This window comes from Melanerpes formicivorus, unplaced genomic scaffold, assembly GCF_026170545.1.
Source record: "Melanerpes formicivorus ecotype bairdi unplaced genomic scaffold, bMelFor1.0.p_v2 SCAF_30, whole genome shotgun sequence".
In the NCBI taxonomy this organism is placed as follows: domain Eukaryota; kingdom Metazoa; phylum Chordata; class Aves; order Piciformes; family Picidae; genus Melanerpes; species Melanerpes formicivorus.
In genome coordinates this window covers 3561483-3578763 of record NW_027142382.1, presented here as the reverse complement: position 1 = coordinate 3578763, position 17281 = coordinate 3561483, and the positions used below count along the sequence as shown (strand labels likewise).

The 17281-nt window shown below is 45.7% G+C and overlaps 1 protein-coding gene across 1 annotated transcript in view; it reads right to left on the bottom strand.

The window, feature by feature from the left end:
* Window positions 1–3358: 3358 nt before the first annotated feature.
* TSPAN7 (tetraspanin 7) overlaps window positions 3359–17281 on the bottom strand; it is a 119970-nt gene continuing 106047 nt past the window's right edge. The window contains exons 6-8 of the mRNA XM_068155083.1: window positions 12998–13081; window positions 6364–6436; window positions 3359–4731 (exon numbers count right to left, since the gene is read on the bottom strand). Of these exons, the coding sequence (XP_068011184.1) occupies window positions 6368–6436; window positions 12998–13081 (153 nt within the window). The 3' untranslated portion in view covers window positions 3359–4731; window positions 6364–6367. The remainder of the gene's footprint in view (window positions 4732–6363; window positions 6437–12997; window positions 13082–17281) is intronic.

The following is a 17281-nucleotide window of genomic DNA, read 5'->3' as shown; positions in this document are numbered from 1 at the left end:
GAGGGAAAGTGGGGCAGCTGATGGGCCAGTTCTTTCTGCTGTGTAAAAACATTCCCCTGCGAACTTCCTGTGCCTGCGGGAGAAGGGCATCGCTCCAGCATCGCGTAGCCCCAGCAACCCAGCTAGCAGCTGCCACTGTTTTCAAGCCTTCACAAGGGTCTGTAAATGTGAGAGCTGTGACCTGTGCTGAGCGGCTTTGTCCTCAGGAAAGCACACACAAACTTCCCAGTGTTTGTGCAGGACCTGTATTGGCATTCTCCACATGTAAAGATGTCTCGTTCCCTCGTGGCAGACACTTTATTGAAGGCAGATATAAATTTATCGACCAGCTTCCTCTTTTTATTTACAAATCTACTTCCCTGCTTAGGACATACTCTTTGAATAAATCCAAAGATGCCACTGGGGAGTTTTAGCCATCCCATCACAGCATATGCTGACAAGTTTTCCCCTGTGTGGCTGTGAGCCTGTTTATAGTTGTGGGTGAGAGCACACTGACCATACCAGCACAACTCAGAGGTTCACTGGGAGCTGATGTGGGAGGCACCAGGCAGGGCAGCCCTCCCTGGGCTGAGAGTTGCAGTAAACAAGTGGGTGGCACTGATGAATGGAAAGATGGACAGAGGACAGGCTGGGATTCTGGCAGCTGCATGGGCTAAGATGACACAGGTGCTACCCTGCTCTTCCACAGCTGGAAGGCTACAGGGCTTCCCTGCTCAAGTCTTCTTGGTCCACGTTGCAGGTGTAAGGGCTTGGTCCAAAACTTTCCAGAACTTTCCATCAGATCTTTAGCACTGCCTGTATTCAAACAAGAAAGAGCTCAGTGTTTGCCTTCCCATGAACACAGGAAAGATATCTATTACCTGTGCCCCTCAACCCCAAAGCCCTCCTCTCCCCACCCTCACCAGTATCAGAGAGAAATGCTTAATGCCAAAATCATGTGTAGGGCTAAGGATGGGATAATTAAATGCTGCTGGTCATTATTGGTCACAAGATGAACAATTGCAAAGCAGGGGGTATGTGTCACCTGAAACTAGCTGTGGGAGGGTTTTCTATTTCTGAAACAATTCAAGTTCCTTTGCCCTTTGTTGGGTTTTTTGTTTGTTTGTTCCCCTCTCTGGGCACTTGCATTTTTCTGTCACAACCAATTTAGTTGTTAAAATATCACAGTACATTAGAGGTTGGAAGGGACCTCCAGAGATCAAGTCCAACCCCCCTGCCAAAGCAGGATTAGGGCAGGCCACACAGGAAGGCACCCTGCGGTTATTTGAAAGTCTCCAGAGAAGGAGAGTCCACAACATCTACGGGCAGCCTGTTCCAGTGCTCTGTCACACTCAGAGTTTCCTCATGTCAGGAGGCAATTTTTTATCTGGGTCACAAATAAGCTGGTGTGTTTGTAATTGTCCTGCTCTGTCACCCTCACTGTAAAGAGGTTCCTCCTCATGTTGAGGTGAAATCTTCTATGTTCCAGTTTGAACCTGTTGTTCCTTGTCAGATTACTGTGCACCACCAAAAAGAGATTGGCCCCCTCCAAACTTGACACCCACCCCTCAGGTATTTATAGACATTGATGAGCTCCCCTCTCAGTCTTCTCAAGACTAAACAGCCCCAGAGCTCACAGTCTCACTTCATAGGGGAGATGCTCAAGTCCCCTAATCATCTTCGAGGCTCTCCATTGGATTCTCTCCAGCAGGTCTCTGTCTCTCTTGAACTGGAGACAGATGGATGCAGTATTCCAGGTGTGGTGTCACCAGGGCAGAGCAGAGGGGGAGTAGAACCTCCCTAGACCTGCTGAACATGCTTTTCTTGATGCACCCCAGGACACCATTGTCCCTATTGGCCACAAAGGCACATTGATGTCCCACAGAGAACATGCATAAAGATGCAACACTCCTAGCTGTGCACTTGTGAAGAACGTTCTCCTCACCTCCAGCCTAAACTTCCCCTGTGCCAGGGGAAGTTCAGGCTCAAGGAGAGGAGAAATTTCTTCACAGAAAGAGTAATTGGAATGTGCTGCCCAGGGAGGTGGTGGAGTCCCTGTCCCTGGAGGTGTTCAAAAAAGAGTAGAATAGAATAATAGAATAGAATAAACCAGGTTGGAAGAGACCTTCAAGGTCATCTTGTCCAACCTATCAACCAATCCAACCCACCTAAACAACTAAACCATGGCACCAAGCACCCCATCAAGTCTCCTCCTGAACACCTCCAATGATGGTGACTCCACCAACTCCCCAGGCAGCCCATTCCAATGGGCAATCACTCTCTCTGTATAGAACTTCTTCCTAACAGCCAGCCTAAACCTCCCCTGGAGCAGCCTGAGACTGTGTCCTCTTGTTCTGGTGCTGGCTGCCTGGGAGAAGAGACCAACCTTTGCCTGGCTACAACCTCCCTTTAGGTCATTGTAGAGAGCAATAAGGTCACCCCTGAGTCTCCTCTTCTCCAGGCTAAGCAACCCCAGCTCCCTCAGCCTCTCCTCACAGGGCTGTGTTCCAAACCCCTCCCCAACTTCGTTGCCCTTCTCTGGACACGCTCCAGCAAGTCAACATCCTTCCTGAAGGCTTGGATGTGGCACTTGAAGGCATGGTTTAATTGCCATGAGGTGTTAGGTATTAGGTAATAGGTCAGACTTGACGAGCTCTGAGGGTCTTTTCCAACCTGGTTGATGCTGTGATTCTCTGACTGCGTTTCATATTCATGTGGTGGGTTAACACCTTTTTCTGAAAACAAAAGAAGAAAGCAGGGGGGAGGGCTTGCGGGTACTTTATCCTCCCTGAAGGGCGTTTCCCCCTGGGAAGCTGAGTCTGTTCCACTCCCCCCTCCCTGCCCAGCCAGGGTATAAAAAGCAGGACATCATAGCTGTTGGATCTCCTTTTTGGCTCCTGCCTCTGCTGGATGAGAGCTACTGCTGCTGCCCTCCTGCTCCTCAGCCACGTGGCCGGACCTGATCCTTTTCCCTGCTGCCTCTGCACCTCCTCAGAGAAAGACTGGTTTTGTATTATTCTTTTCTGTCCCACTCCCATCCATTCTTGTTCTTTGCCCTTGTGAACCTTTTTTTTCCCTGTTATTGTCATATATATAATTTGAATAAAAAATTATTTGCCTCTTTACTTCCAAGCTGACTCCAGATTGTTGTTTAGTGGATTTGCTCCTTACCTTTTTTTTTTTTTTTTTTCCCCCCCTCTCCCTGTTTGGAGGGAGGAGGGGGGGGGGGGTGTGGGGGTGGGGAGTGGGGAAGAGATTCTCAGCCTTTTCCCCATTTGAGCTTCTAACTTTCAGTTAAGGCTCAAACCACTACAGTTCACTTCTCCCCCACCCTGGAAACAGATTCCTTAGGCCTAAAGAAAGACAAGGAAGCAGCTAGAAATCTGTAATGGTTCCATTTATTAATACGTATATCACAAATACTCACAATATCAATGCATTCTCGTTGGCATGCTAGACAGAGGCATCATTAAAAAAGTCCTATTTCCTTTTTTGTTTGTTTTTTTTTGTAATTATCTTAAAAAGGTTTGAAACTTCTTTGCTTTCCTCCCCCCCCCCCAAAAAAAAAAAAAAAGTATTTCATATGCCTGGGTGTTTGGGTGGGGGGGTTATTTTGTAGTTTTATTTTAGTGTATGTGTGTGTGTTTTATTATTTCAGCTTGATTCAACAATGTATTTGGTGGCTGCAACCTTAATGCAAAAAGAAGAAAAGAGAAGAGAAGAAAGAAGGGGGGCGGGGGGGGGGGGGAAATAATAAAGTATGAAGGCCGCAGTACAGCGCAGTTCAATTAGTTCATAACTAGCTAGTAATAAAAATAAAGGAAGCAAAATTCCTGCCTTCACAGTAAGCAACAACACAGCTTAGTTAACAGTATTACACAGGATCAGGTTCAGAGGCAAAATGCACTAGACAAAGCCTACCGGGGTATACGCACTAGGCATACAACACTGAGAAAGAATCCAGGGGTGGCAGAAGAACATCAGGAAATAACCAGGAAATAACCAGGGTGGTTCCCTTCAAGCACAACATTTTAACATCTTTTTAATTATTTTTTTTTTTCCTTTTTCTTTTTTTTCAAGTATCTTTATGTTATGTTACTGATTCCTTTGTTTCTGGGAAGAGGGAAGGAGGGGGGTGGGGGTAGGGGACAGGCGCAGGGACCGGGAAGGGGGGTGGAGAAAGGATGAAAACCTTTAGTAAAGCAATAAACAAACCCAGAAATTAAGAGAAACACCTCCCCTCCCCCCTCCCCCCAAAACCAAGAAAAGAAAAGAATATATATATATATATATTTATATTTCATATACCAGTTTCTATGAACGTGTGCAACACTTATTAACCATGGGTGAGAGGCTAATGGTGCCCTCCAGTCACTACATGCACAGCCCGATCGACGCTGTTAATGGATTACCTTTGTTAACTTACGATGCGACTATTGGGTGACCAAGAACATACACACGGTGCCGGCCCAGCCCGAGCCGTGGGGCGGGGGGAGGCCGAGGTGGGGGCCTCGGCTGCTCTCGGTGGCACCTTCACAGAATGGTACACGACGCATGTGGGGACAGAGGTCAGGAGGGGAGGTGCGGGGGGCGTGGGGGATCGCGAGTGTGCGCGCCGCACGTGCTTGCTCGTGGGGTGTGGGTGTGCGTGCGTGCGAGAGACAGTGTGTGCTAGAACATTCATGTCAGTCTTCCTCCGGGTCTGCAGCTCCTGATCTTCACACAGGCTCTGGACTTTGCGCTTCTGAAAGACTAGAGAGCAGAGCGGGGTTAAAAACAACCAAACAGAGCAAGAAGAAGTAGGTTGTTGCAATGCTTTACATCTAAACCAACGACTAGAGAGCAGAGGGGGTGGTTAGAAAAACCCCAACCAAACAGAACAAAAAGAAGTAGGTTGTTGCAATGCTTTACATCTAAACCAACGACTAGAGAGCAGAGTGGAATAAAAAACCCAACAAAACAGAACAAGAAGAAGTAGGTTTAAATCCAAACCAACAACTAGAGAGCAGAGTGGGAGAAAAACCCCAACCAAACAGAGCAAAAATAAGTAGGTTGTTGCAATGCCTTAAATTTAAACCAATGACTAGAGAGCAGAGGGGGATAAAAAACCCAACAAAACAGAACAAGAAGAAGTAGGTTTAAAGCCAAACCAACAACTAGAGAGCAGAGTGGGATAAAAAAACCCCAAAGAAGTAGAGTAGGTTGTTGTCATGGTTTAAATCCAAACCAATTAGTAGAGAGTAGAGGGGGATAAAAAACCAAAAGCCAAAACAGAACAAAAAGCAGTAGGTTTAAATCTAAATTGATGACCAGAGAGAGGGGGGATGAAAAAGAAACCAAAACAAAAGAAGTAGGCTAGGTTGTTGTCATGGTTTAGACCCAAACAAACCAAAACAAAAAGAAGTAGGTTGTGGTAATGGTTTAAATCCAAACAAACGACTAGAGAGCAGAGCAGCATTTTAAAAACCCCAACAGAACAGAACAAAAAAGAAGTAGGTTTAAATCTAAACAAGTGACTAGAGAGCAGAGGGGGATGAAAAAAAACCCCAACAAAACAAAAGAAGTAGGGTAGGTTGTTGGCATGGTTTAAATCCAACCAAATGACTAGAAAACAGAGGGGAATAAAAAAACCCCAAACAAACCAAAACAAAAAGAAGTAGGTTGTTGTTATGGTTTAAATCCAAACAAGTGACTAGAGAGCAGAGGGGGATAAAAAAACCCAGAAAGGTGTAGGTTGTTGTAGTGGTTTAAATGCAAACTACTAGAGAGCACAGGCTGGGGTTGTTCAGCCTAGAGAAACTCAGATAACCATAATACAAATGCACATTTAGCTGGGCACAGCAGAAAGCAGCAGCAAGAATCAGGCAGAAGCAAGCAAGCTAAAAGCCCAAGCCAGAGCTTCTCCCCCATCCCTCTTCCTCCCACTGCCAACCCAGGGGAAGAGACAACACCCATAACCTGGATCCCAAACCCAGCAACCAGCACAGGAAGCCTCCCATGTTACCACCTGAACTTCAAACCCCATAATACTTTGCTCCAGCCAGCACTTTCATTTTTGAACCTGGTATGAGGCAGGACGGTATCAACAGCAGCTGACTAAAACTCAACCTCTGACAGCTGTTTTGGTTGCCAACAGTGTTCATGGCAGATCTTTTGCCCTCTCTTTCCAAGTGAAAAGCTGAAGTGGCAAAATATTCAACAGCACATTTCCCTAATTCCCCCCCCACCCCACCAGACCGAATACTGGGATGAAAATCCCAAAGCAAAGAATCCTGTGTGATGACTTAATCCTCTATGAACTTGTCTGCTATCTTCAGCAGAAGCAGTGCACAGCCATGACAACGTGTACCAGGGCACGTAAGTTGTCCTGCAGGGAAAGCTCACCTTGTTACACCATCTCATACTGGTTAGCAGTAATAAACCGGGACAGGCAGCATGCCAGCAGCATCCCGATCAGCTGTTAGGGGTGACAACAGAAACAGAACAGAATGTAAGTGAAATGAATGCAGAGCAAAGGAGAGGCCATGTCAAGCACAGATTTCATGTTCTGGAGTTATGCACAACGTATGATCCTGCCCTGGCAGTGGGGCTGGACTAGACAAACATTCAAGGTCCTTTCCAACCCTTAATGTTCTGTGATTCTGTGATGTCTATGCCCTATTTGAAAGACACCTTGAGTATTGTGTCCAGTTTTGGGCACCTCAATATAGGAGAGATGTGGAGGTGCTGGAGCCAGTGCAGAGGAGGGCAATGAAGCTGGGGAAGGGCCTGGAGAATAAATCTTATGAGGAGTGACTGAGGGAGCTGGGGATGGTTAGTTTGAAAAAGAGACAGCTGAGGGGAGACCTCATTGCCCTCTACAACTACCTGAAAGGACATTGTGGAGATGCTGGTGCTGGTCTCTTCGCACAGGTAATTAGTGATAGAACAAGAGGGAACAGCCCCAAGCTATGACTGGGTAGTTTTAGACTGGACATTAGGAAGAAGTTTTTCACAGAAAGAGTGTTCAGGCATTGGAATGTGCTGCCCAGCGAGGTGGTTGAGTCACCAACCCTGGATATGTTTGAAGGTCATTTGGATGTGGTGCTTGTGAACACTGTAGAGTAGGGTTATTGGTTGGACTTGGTGATCCTGAGGGTCTTTTCCAACCTGAACCTTTCTGTGACTGTGATTCTGTGATTCTGTGACTGCTCTGATTAGAAGAGCAGCATTAAAAATTCTCGTTGTCTGTTTTTGTTGGATCCTCACCTTTATTTTTATCAGAGAGTATTTATTTAATAGGCAGCATGCTTTTGTTCCCACTTTCCCATCCTGTTGTCACTGCCTCATCATGTCAAATGTGGATGGGAGAATGGTTGTGTTTCCCTTGCAAGTTCCACCTGGGTTCCTTGTCACCAAGTACCACCACCACAAGTTGCTGGGCCCCTTTAGCTTTGTTAAATCACCACACACCATGAGCTGGTAGGACCCCTTAGCTTTGTTAAATCACCACCACCACGAGCGGGTGGGCTCCCTTGGCTTTATTAAGGTAGCACCCACCACCACCAGGAGCTGCTGGGCCCCTTTAGCTTTGTTGAATCACCACCCACCACCACCATGAGCTTTGTTAATGCTGTGGTAGAGAAAAACTTCTTAATGCCCCAAGGTGGTTCTGCTTCCTTAACAAATGATGCAGCACTGGAGAAATGAGCATTACAAACCTGGAAATGAATAAATAAATTAAAAAGTCTTTCCCTGTTCCCTAGGCTGTCACTCAGATTATTGGAAACAGCTCCCTGGCTTCCACTCGTCGATAAGCACTCAGTCACTCCAACGGTTTGCCTATTGCAGTCCGTTAGCGTTTCCTGCACATGCCAGCAGTGTTGCTGTACTATAAATAATTCAGCCTCGCTGTTCTCATTGGAATCGGTCAATTAATTAACTCATGAGCACGTCCGGATTGTTACAGCCCATCCCTGGCTATGGGGGAGAGGCAAGAGGGCTGTCTCTGCAGACAGAGCAGCCTGCCCTGGACCTGGCTCCGTACGAGGGCTGTCACCACTGCTCCAGCTGGCCTGCCTGTGCTCATGGGGCACCAGCTCTGCCCATCTCCTTCTGAGGGCAGAGTGCATCGCAGGGGAGAGGTGCTTGAGGAGGGGGATCACAACCTGTCACAGTATCACAGTACATTAGAAGTTGGAAGGGACCTCAGGAGGTCATCGGGTCCACCCCCCCACCAAAGCAGCATCACTTAGGGTACTGTGCACAGGAATGCATCCAGGTGGGTTTTGAAAGTCTCCAGAGAAGGAGATTCCACCACCTCTCTGGGCAGCCTGTTCCAGTGCTCTGTCACCCTCACTGTAAAGAAGTTTCTCCTCATGTTGAGGTGAAATCTTCTGTGTTCAAGCTTGAACCTGTTATCCCTTGTCTTATTACTGTGCACCACCAAAAAGAGCTTGTCCCTCTCCACTTGACACCCACCCCTCAGGTATTTATAGACATTGATGAGATCCCCTCTCAGTCTTCTCAAGACTAAACAGTGCCAGGGCTCTCAGTCTCTCTTCATGGGGGAGATGCTCAAGTCCCCTAATCATCCTCATGGCTCTCCATTGGATTCTCTCTAGCAGTTCTCTGTTGAACCAACTTGGGTCACAGGCTTGCAGGATGTTAGGGGTTGGAAAGGACCTCTGAAGATCATCAAGTCCAACCCCTCTGCCAGAGCAGGACCACAGAATCTAGCACAGGTTTCACAGGAATGCATCCAGATGGGTCTTGAAAGTCATCAGCAGACCAGGTAAGCTAAAACGGAGGGGTTTTATCCAGCAGAAAGAATTGTTTAGTTCAGGGATTTACCTTTCCGTACTCTCAAAATGCAAATGTCCAGGTATCTAGGCTCCCTGGTTCTGCTTCTGGGGACAGAGAGTTTTCCATGTCCCATCACTTACCTGAGTGAACCTCCTGTGTCATGGTATGCCTCTGGCACAGGACCTCTCTCCACAGTGATTAGTCTTTACAAGCAACTCAGTCTTACATGACATGTCAAGTCACCAACTGGGTCCTGATATGGATCCCACTCCCTAACCCTAGTGCAAGGGGTGACAGAGGTGTTACCCTGTGCTAGTAGAGCCTAGTCTCAGCTTCCCTATATCCAGACAGGAGTTGCAGGAGACAAGGTAGATGATGTCTTCACCAGAACTCTGTCCACAGTCAGGCAGAGCTACTGACATTAATGCCAACAATAAAAAGGGCAGATGGATGTTGCACTGTAATCACATGAGAACATACCTTCAAATGGGAACTGTGCATGCTCAGCAGCAGGCACGTGGAGAGTGCCTGACTTCAAGTCCTTCAGTACAAAGGGAGTAATTTGGCCTTAACTCTGCACTGAGACTCCCAAATCAGGGACTGTACTGTAACCACAATCTACAAGCTCCTCCAGACTCTGCCTCTGGCATCCCTTAAGCCAGTGCCTACACTGCAGTTTTATCTAGGCAAAACCCTTCATCACCTGTGCTGCTTGCATAATTTTATTCTCTGTTGCACACCACGGTGACTGTTTTGCTGCTCTGAAGAGCACCTGCTAAACTTAAATTATTCCAGCTGGAAGTCAGCATTGGCATCTGAGTCCAAAAAACAATCAAGTTGTATTTTATTGTTGTTATTTCCAACCTGAGGAGCAGTGCAGACAACAGCAACAGCACAGCAGTTTGTTTGGGGTTTTTTTAAACTCTGCCTCTGATTGGGAAGTTTGTGCCAGACCTATAAGATATTCAATGCCATTACATCAACTTCCCTGTTCCTTGGAATCAGCACATTCCCCATGCTAGTCAACACCTAACAAATCATGTGAAGGCAGAGCCCTCGAGCATGCTTTATTGTAGAAGAGCAACATGATCTAATTTGTCTTTTATTTAGATTAAACCTATTCTCAGTAGGAGCAGCGAAACCTCGCCTGCAGCTGGAGCCCTGCCTGGCATTACTGCCAGCCGCTCTTAACCCGAAATCAATTTGTAAACACCATCCTTAATTGGGTCCAGCAAAACAGATTAGGCTGTAAATTATGACTGACTGCCTTCTATCCTTCACACCTCAAGAGAGCTGCAGTTTTTGTCCCCTGCATTCCCTCTCTTTACCTTTTCACACATTCACAAACAGCCCCAGCAGCTGGATGGCTACTCTGAGCACCAGAGCCTTGGGCTCAGGCAGAGGAGCAACATCCCCAGCTGGCAGCAGCCTGCACACTGCCATTGGACAGCTCCAAGCCACAGCCAAACAAGCTTCGGTTTTCACTGGTAGCTGCAGCAGCGGCAGCAAAGTGCCCTCCTCCACGCGCTGCTGCAGCCTGCCACGGTGATCCCACCTTGCACCAAAGGGCTCCTGCTACAAGGGCCACACTCTGCCTGCACTGCCCACCCACCTTCCTCACAGACAACTGATGATCCAGAGTAAACACCCAGACACATGCCAAAAGCATGACAATTCCAGCTGCACTCCTCCTTCAGTCTTCCTCCCAGCTGTAAACAACTTTCAGGCAGGAGAAAATGATGTTTTGCCTATTGCATGCAGAACCCTGATTCAAGGCTTTCAGGTCCTGACTGAGGCATTTGCCCCAGCACCATATGAATGGTAAAATTCTACTCATTCCATTTTCCTTTTGGACAGTTTTACACGAGGCATTAAAAAAGATGCTTTATAGCCTTCTGGTTGTCTAGAAATCCAACTGAAATAAGAGCTAAGGGTCCTACAGCAGTAATCAAGTCATAATCATGGTCACAGATGAGTATCAAGACAACTGTGACCATTCAACAAGAACTGGAATAGCCTATCATAAACCCCAATTAACAAAATTCCCCTTGCTCTGTGCACCAACAGCTCCAGACTGGTGGTTTCACTGCTTCTGGATCTCTCTGTGAAGACTTGACACCCATGTACATGCTCTGGGTGGCTGGTGGTTATGATGAACCAATGTTTGTGCCCACATAAAACAAGCTGAGAGGCCAAATCATGAGCTTCTCACATCTAACACCTAGGCTTCAAGGCATCAGGTTTACAGATATGCCCTGGGTATGCATAGCAGTCAGCTGGTCTGAGACTAGTTTTAGGGCTCCCTCAGCTTGTGGATGCATTGAGAGAACACAGAGGCTGTTTCCCATACAGCTCAGGGAAAGTTATTCTGAAGAGCCCAGAGGCATTGCAACTGCTAAGCAAATCAAACCTCAGAGAGATGTAACCAAAACACCTTGCAGGCAAGCACAGGCTGACCACACAGGGCAGCAGGGCCAAGAGGGCAACCACAGACCTCCCATTAATTTACTTGCCCATCACCAGCAACAGCACTGGCAAATCACACCTTTCCAGCACAGCACAGTTAATTACTAACAGAATTAATGAGTTTTAAGAAGTCAAATAATCTTTCCTATCACCTCACTTTTGCCAACCACTGGATAAACATTTTTCATTCAGCAGATAGATTTTCTTCAGTGTTGCCTCAGGAGCCAGAGTTTTCACACTGTGTGAATGAAGTGAGGGAAAGTTGCATGACAGTCTTTGAACAGGACATTTGCAGTTGTGCCATGCACTCTCTGCAGAGAAAAGGCAGATTGTCTCTCAGGTAGAAGTGGTTCAGACACCACACATGTTGCTGTGCATTTTGCTGAACCATTCTGTGAGCACTTTTGCATCACCCATGTTTCTCTCTCAGTTTCTTATGTGTCCAGGAGAGTCCTTGCAATCACACATGAAGTAACTAGTATAAAGGAGCATCTTGTTGAAAGATGCAGGTGTTTTCCTGCCCCTTCACAGTATCACTAAGGTTGGAAGAGACCTCAAAGATCACCGAGTCCAACCTGTCACCACAGACCTCATGACTAGACCAAGTGCCACATCCAGTCCCCTCTTGAACACCTCCAGGGATGGTGACTCCACCACCTCCCTGGGCAGCCCATTCCAATGACAAATGACTCTCTTGGTGAAGAACTTTCTCCTCACCTCGAGTCCAAACCTCCCCTGCTGCAGCTTGAGACTGTGTCCCCTTGTTCTGGTGCTGGTTGCCTGGGAGAAGAGACCAACCCCTTCCCAGCTACAACCACCTTTCAGGTAGTTGTAGAGGGCAATGAGGTCACCCCTGAGCCTCCTCTTCTCCAGGCTAAACAATCCCAGCTCCCTCAGCCTCTCCTCATAGGGCTTGTGCTCAAGGCCTCTCCCCAGCCTCGCTGACCTTCTCTGGACACGCTCCAGCATCTCAACATGTTTCCTAAACTGAGGGGGCCCAGAATTGGCACAGTACTCAAGGTGTGGTCTAACCAATGCAGAGTACAGGGGCACAATGACTTCCCTGCTCCTGCTGGCCACACTATTCCTTTCTTGATCAGAAGATTCTGACCAGACCTTTAGTTTCCTCAACTCCTGCCCAGGTAAAGACAACTTGAATACCAGAGAGCAGCAAACACCTTTTTAGCTCTCCTTTTGTCCCTCCCATGCCCAATTCCTTTTGGTGCAGGCAAGGAGTTAGTTTAAGAATTTCATTTTGGCAGATCTCTGCTTAGTGTTCAGTGTTAAAAGGGGGAAAATTAAAAAGGATTAAAAAAGAAATTGGTCATTAAACCCAGGTGCCTCCTTCAGGCTCTTAGGTATCTGGAGGTACACTCTAGATTCTTTTAAGAAAAAATAAGGCTGCTTAGAAGACAGAAGTCTCTCCAAACAAAGGATAAGCTATTTGTCTTCTTAGCTGTTTATGCTCCATTTAAGCCAATGTTTTATTGGGTTAACCTCTATTTGACCCAGTAGAGGGACAAGTTGTTTTCCTTGAGCTAGTCATTAGCTCAACCGTAACTGATATTCCCAAGGAGAAACTTCATTTAAGTTGAAAAAAAGAAAATCAATGAACAGATGACCTCAGGACTAATGAGCATGCTGAGTTCAGTCCCTTTCCATAATCCTTCCTTCCTTGAAGTCTGGGTAAAGAAAAAGGGGAGGAAAGGGGGGGGGGGGGGGGGGGGGGGGGGGCAGGGGAGAAGAAGGGAAGTGTTTATGCACTTACCTGTGAGAATGCAATCCCAAAAGCCACTCCAGCTATGATTCCCATATTTGTCTCCATAAAACTGGTCACCAAGTCGTAACAGCCCTAGAGAACAAACATAATCATTCCTTGTATCGACCTTCCCTGCCACGAATGCATACATAGAAATTTCTCATTCAGAATGGACTTGGGCTAGACAGTATTTTTGGTGTAATTTCCAACCTCACCTTTTTACATACTAGCAATTCTGAGTGAATGGTGGAAAATGGTGGCACACCCAGTTCTTTTTACAAGCAAATGTGTTTCAGTACTTTTAGAAGCTACATGTGATGTTGCACTCATTTTTATGGGGCTTATTAAAGAAAGCCAGTTTGCTTTGTTTAAAAACCCCACAAATATTAACACAACTTTGCCCTGAACCCAAACCAGTAACAATGTACAGTAAAGCTGTAATACAATGCAGATGTCAAGGAATAACTGATGCTGATTTCCTATTACTCCAGATATTTAACACAAGCATGCTTATGTGTCCAGTGAGGCATTCTGCTTGCCTTCTCCTGTCAAAGGACACCAGGCAAGCCACAGAGCAATACACAACTTTAACCCACGTAGCAAAGTTATCAAGGACTTTCTATGAAGCTTCTTGGTTCATTTGCTCTTAGACATTAAATTCCCTGTCCTGCTCCCCAAACTCTATTTTCTCTCTCTAGCTCAGACCCTGACTCCATCAGCCAACTTCATTGATTGTGCCTCAATTCACAGCCCACACTGGGGCCAGAAGAGTCATTCACATTTCTGCCCTTCTCTCAGATAGGCTTTTTTGAGATGCTCCCCTTAGTATGGGAATTTCTCCCAAGCTGCTTCCCTCTCCTAACTCTACCCCTCAAAAAAGCATCTGAAATTAGCTTTTCTTGCTAGTGGTGTCTAAATGAATCTAAGCATGAGACATAAAGCTTGAAGAAAAAAAGGAGGAAAAAAAAAAGAAAGCTAGCATCTATTTTTTCTTTCATTATTAGCCATCTGCACACACAACCCAGAGCCACCTCTTGAGTCCTTTTGCCATGCTTTCTCAAATGAATAAAACACCCCTCTCAGTTTAAGGTCAATCCCATGGCATTTTATTTAAGGTTATAACTTTATTCACTTTATCAGAAGTTGGAAAACCCCAAAATAATAGCAAATTCCCTTTCCTGGTTTGGACTCCTGTCCCATAAGAGAGCAGTGTCTCCACCTTCCCCCTCCAATCACACACCCCTCACTTCTGCAAATGCCGCAAGAATGCTTTACATGACCTGGGAGCATCAGGTACTGGCAAAAAAGAGCAGGTAGAAGGAAAGGACAATGTCCCTTGTCAGAGACAGGCCATTTGTGAACTAAATAGTTTCATTTCTTTAACCTCTTTTACAATATCAAAAGACATTTTATTTAATCCTGAGAGTAATGAAGTGGTAAACCTAATAGTAGCTGAGGACCAGCACAGCTGTAATTGATTTCTGAAATTTTTGAGTGTACATATTAATTACATCTTACACAGCATGTCAGATTCAAGCTTGCTTATTTAACACACCAAACATCTGTGGTTGTGTCTTGCATGTTACGAAATGAGATTAGATTTCTCAAGCAGTGCTTTCATTCTGTCTGACATGGCTTAATGTTCTCCCAGCTCTTCTGAAATCTGTTCTGTTCAGCAGCCATCAGGAGATGCAACACCTAACAGCAAGGGTAATTTGAGGGAGACAGCAGAGCTTGTAAAAACAAACATGCAAGTTTTGATCACTCTCCTCATTTGAAGACTCTGTTTTCCCAAATCACAATCATCTGTTTCCCAAAGTACCTTGCCTAAATGTGGCTCCATTGCTCAGTCCTTTCTGTGCATGGAATCAGAGTACAAGAAGCGCCCAAGAGTTGGATATACAGCACACAAGTACATAAAGCACTGTCTATGCTCTTCTGGGTGCTGATGTCCACTTCAGAGGACAGAAGTGACAATTTAGCAAGTATCTGGTCATTCTTGACTTCAGGAATCTGTTCCCTTATTAGCATTTTAGAGAAGAGTAGTTCCTGAGGTTTGTTGGTAACAGAAGATTAAAAGCACTGGATGGATATTAATTAGCTAATACTAGTGACAGCTCTTAAAGGTAGGTGTTAGTCCCATCTGAAATGAAGAAACAGACTAGATGATTTACCCAAGGTCACTAAGCAAGTTTGTGGCAGGCAGGATTTGCAAAGAAAATGCATGAATGTTTTCTTTTAGCCATGTAATTAGATCATTAGTTTAATCCTCTTCAGATAATTCATCATTAGTCCTCATGAGCTGCTAGTAATTTGATTAGCTCATAGAGAACTTGTCTTACTGAGAGTTTTGCAAGATCCACCAAAAAGATGTATTCCAACTGTATGTATCCACAGGAAGGGTAACAAAGGTCTTCCACAACCCAGACAATATGTATTTGCCTTTTGTCTCCAACACACATAGACAGGCTGCAAGAGTTGGGGCTGTTCAGCCTGGAGAAAAGAAGGCTCTGGGGAGACCTTATAGTAGCCTTCCAGTACCTGCAAGGGACATTTTACAAGGGCTTGTAGTGATAGGACAAGAGGGAACGGATTGAAGCTTGAGGAAGGCAGATTTAGACTGGATATTAGTCTGAAATGCTTTACAGTAAGGATAGTGAGACACCGGAGCAGGTGATGCCCAGGGAGGTCGTGGACAGTCCCTCCCTGGAGGTGTTCAAGGCTGGGCTAGTGGGAGGTGTCCCTGCCCATGGCAGGAGTGTTGGAAATAGATGATCTTTAAGGTCTCTTCCAGCCTAAACCATTCTCTGAGTCTCTGAACGAATCTCTGAATCAAAGTGCCTGTTTTCAAGATGAGCAAGGGGCTTGAGTCAAAGGCCATGATGTTTATGTCCCATCTGAAGTGAAAGCATATGGCCACACAACATTTTCATCTGCTTGCTTTTTGTTCCCATGCCCCTTTCAGAAACATCCTACCTTGCTCAAAGGCTTGGGACAATTTCCAGATCTCACAACTGCTAAACAGAAATCTTGACAACCTTTGATTACAAATAGCTGTCTCAGAAAATGGGACAAAATGTCACAGGACATCCAAACTTCCCCTAGGTAATTAAATCAAGTAATTAAATCGACTTCTTCCTGAGGAATCAGCAGTCCTCATCTGTCAGGTGACTCAGGCATTTGACAGGAGAGATGCTTAGGAGCAAGCACCCCTGGAAGTGAGCTACTAGCTCTGAACTAGCAGAAGCTTAGCTCATCTCTCAGCTGCTTCCTACAATTTAGCAGCCATCTTTTACCAAGGGGAACTCACAAGTGGACAGGGATTTCTCTGTGCATGTAGAGGAGGACTGGCACTTTGGAGGAACACCAGATCAGTGCTAGGAATGCAAACAGCATCTGCTCAGTTAAGCAGTCAGGAAAAGTTGAGAATGCATGGCCATCCTGAACTGAAAACATGGACCTGCTGGTAGAATTCAAGTTACATCAGGAAGCAATGATAGGCAGAAGGGTGTCAGGATGAGCTGCCCAGGAGGCAGTCTTCCTGCAGCAGGTGCTGGCTGTACTGCACATCCCCTAGATCCACTCTGTCTTGCCCCTCACCTTCTTTCCACTTATAAAAAAACCAGGAAAGTTACTACAAGGTCACAAAGTGCAACTGAATGGAGCAGCTCACACTTTGTTCTCACGCAACTCAGCAAGATTACTCAGTGATGAGTGTGAGTTTCTTAACAGATGGATGTCACCAACATTGCACATATGTCTGCAACAAGTGGGTCTCATTAAACTGTTACAGAAAATAGAGGTTTAGTGGAAAAATTACAGGTCACAGGTGACTGAGGTGAAGAAGACAAAACACAGAGGTATTTCCATATTTCTCCTCTTATCTGCTCAGAACTTCTATTTATTTGTTTTAATTCAACTCTGAAAGCAAAAAACAGAAAAGAAAATAGTCCTTAAGCCTCACCAAACTATATGCCCCAACTCTGCACAGTAATTTGGCCACAGTATCATTCCTTGTACCAACAAACCTTTTGTTGCCTCTCTTGCAAATCTGAAGTGAAAAATAAAGAGTTAATGGTGCACTAGCACTTAAAGCAATAACTAGAGTTGTATTTCTGCAGCACAGTGTCTGCTATATATGCTGCATTGTTTCCTCTTTATTCCACCCTTTCTTTGTGTTTTCTGCATTTTGATCCTCCAAATATTCTTTTTCTTCCTGTTTCCCAGTTTGCTTTCCCAACTCTAATCTGTTTTCCCAACCTGCTCCTTCAGATAACCCTGGGGAGGGGGTTG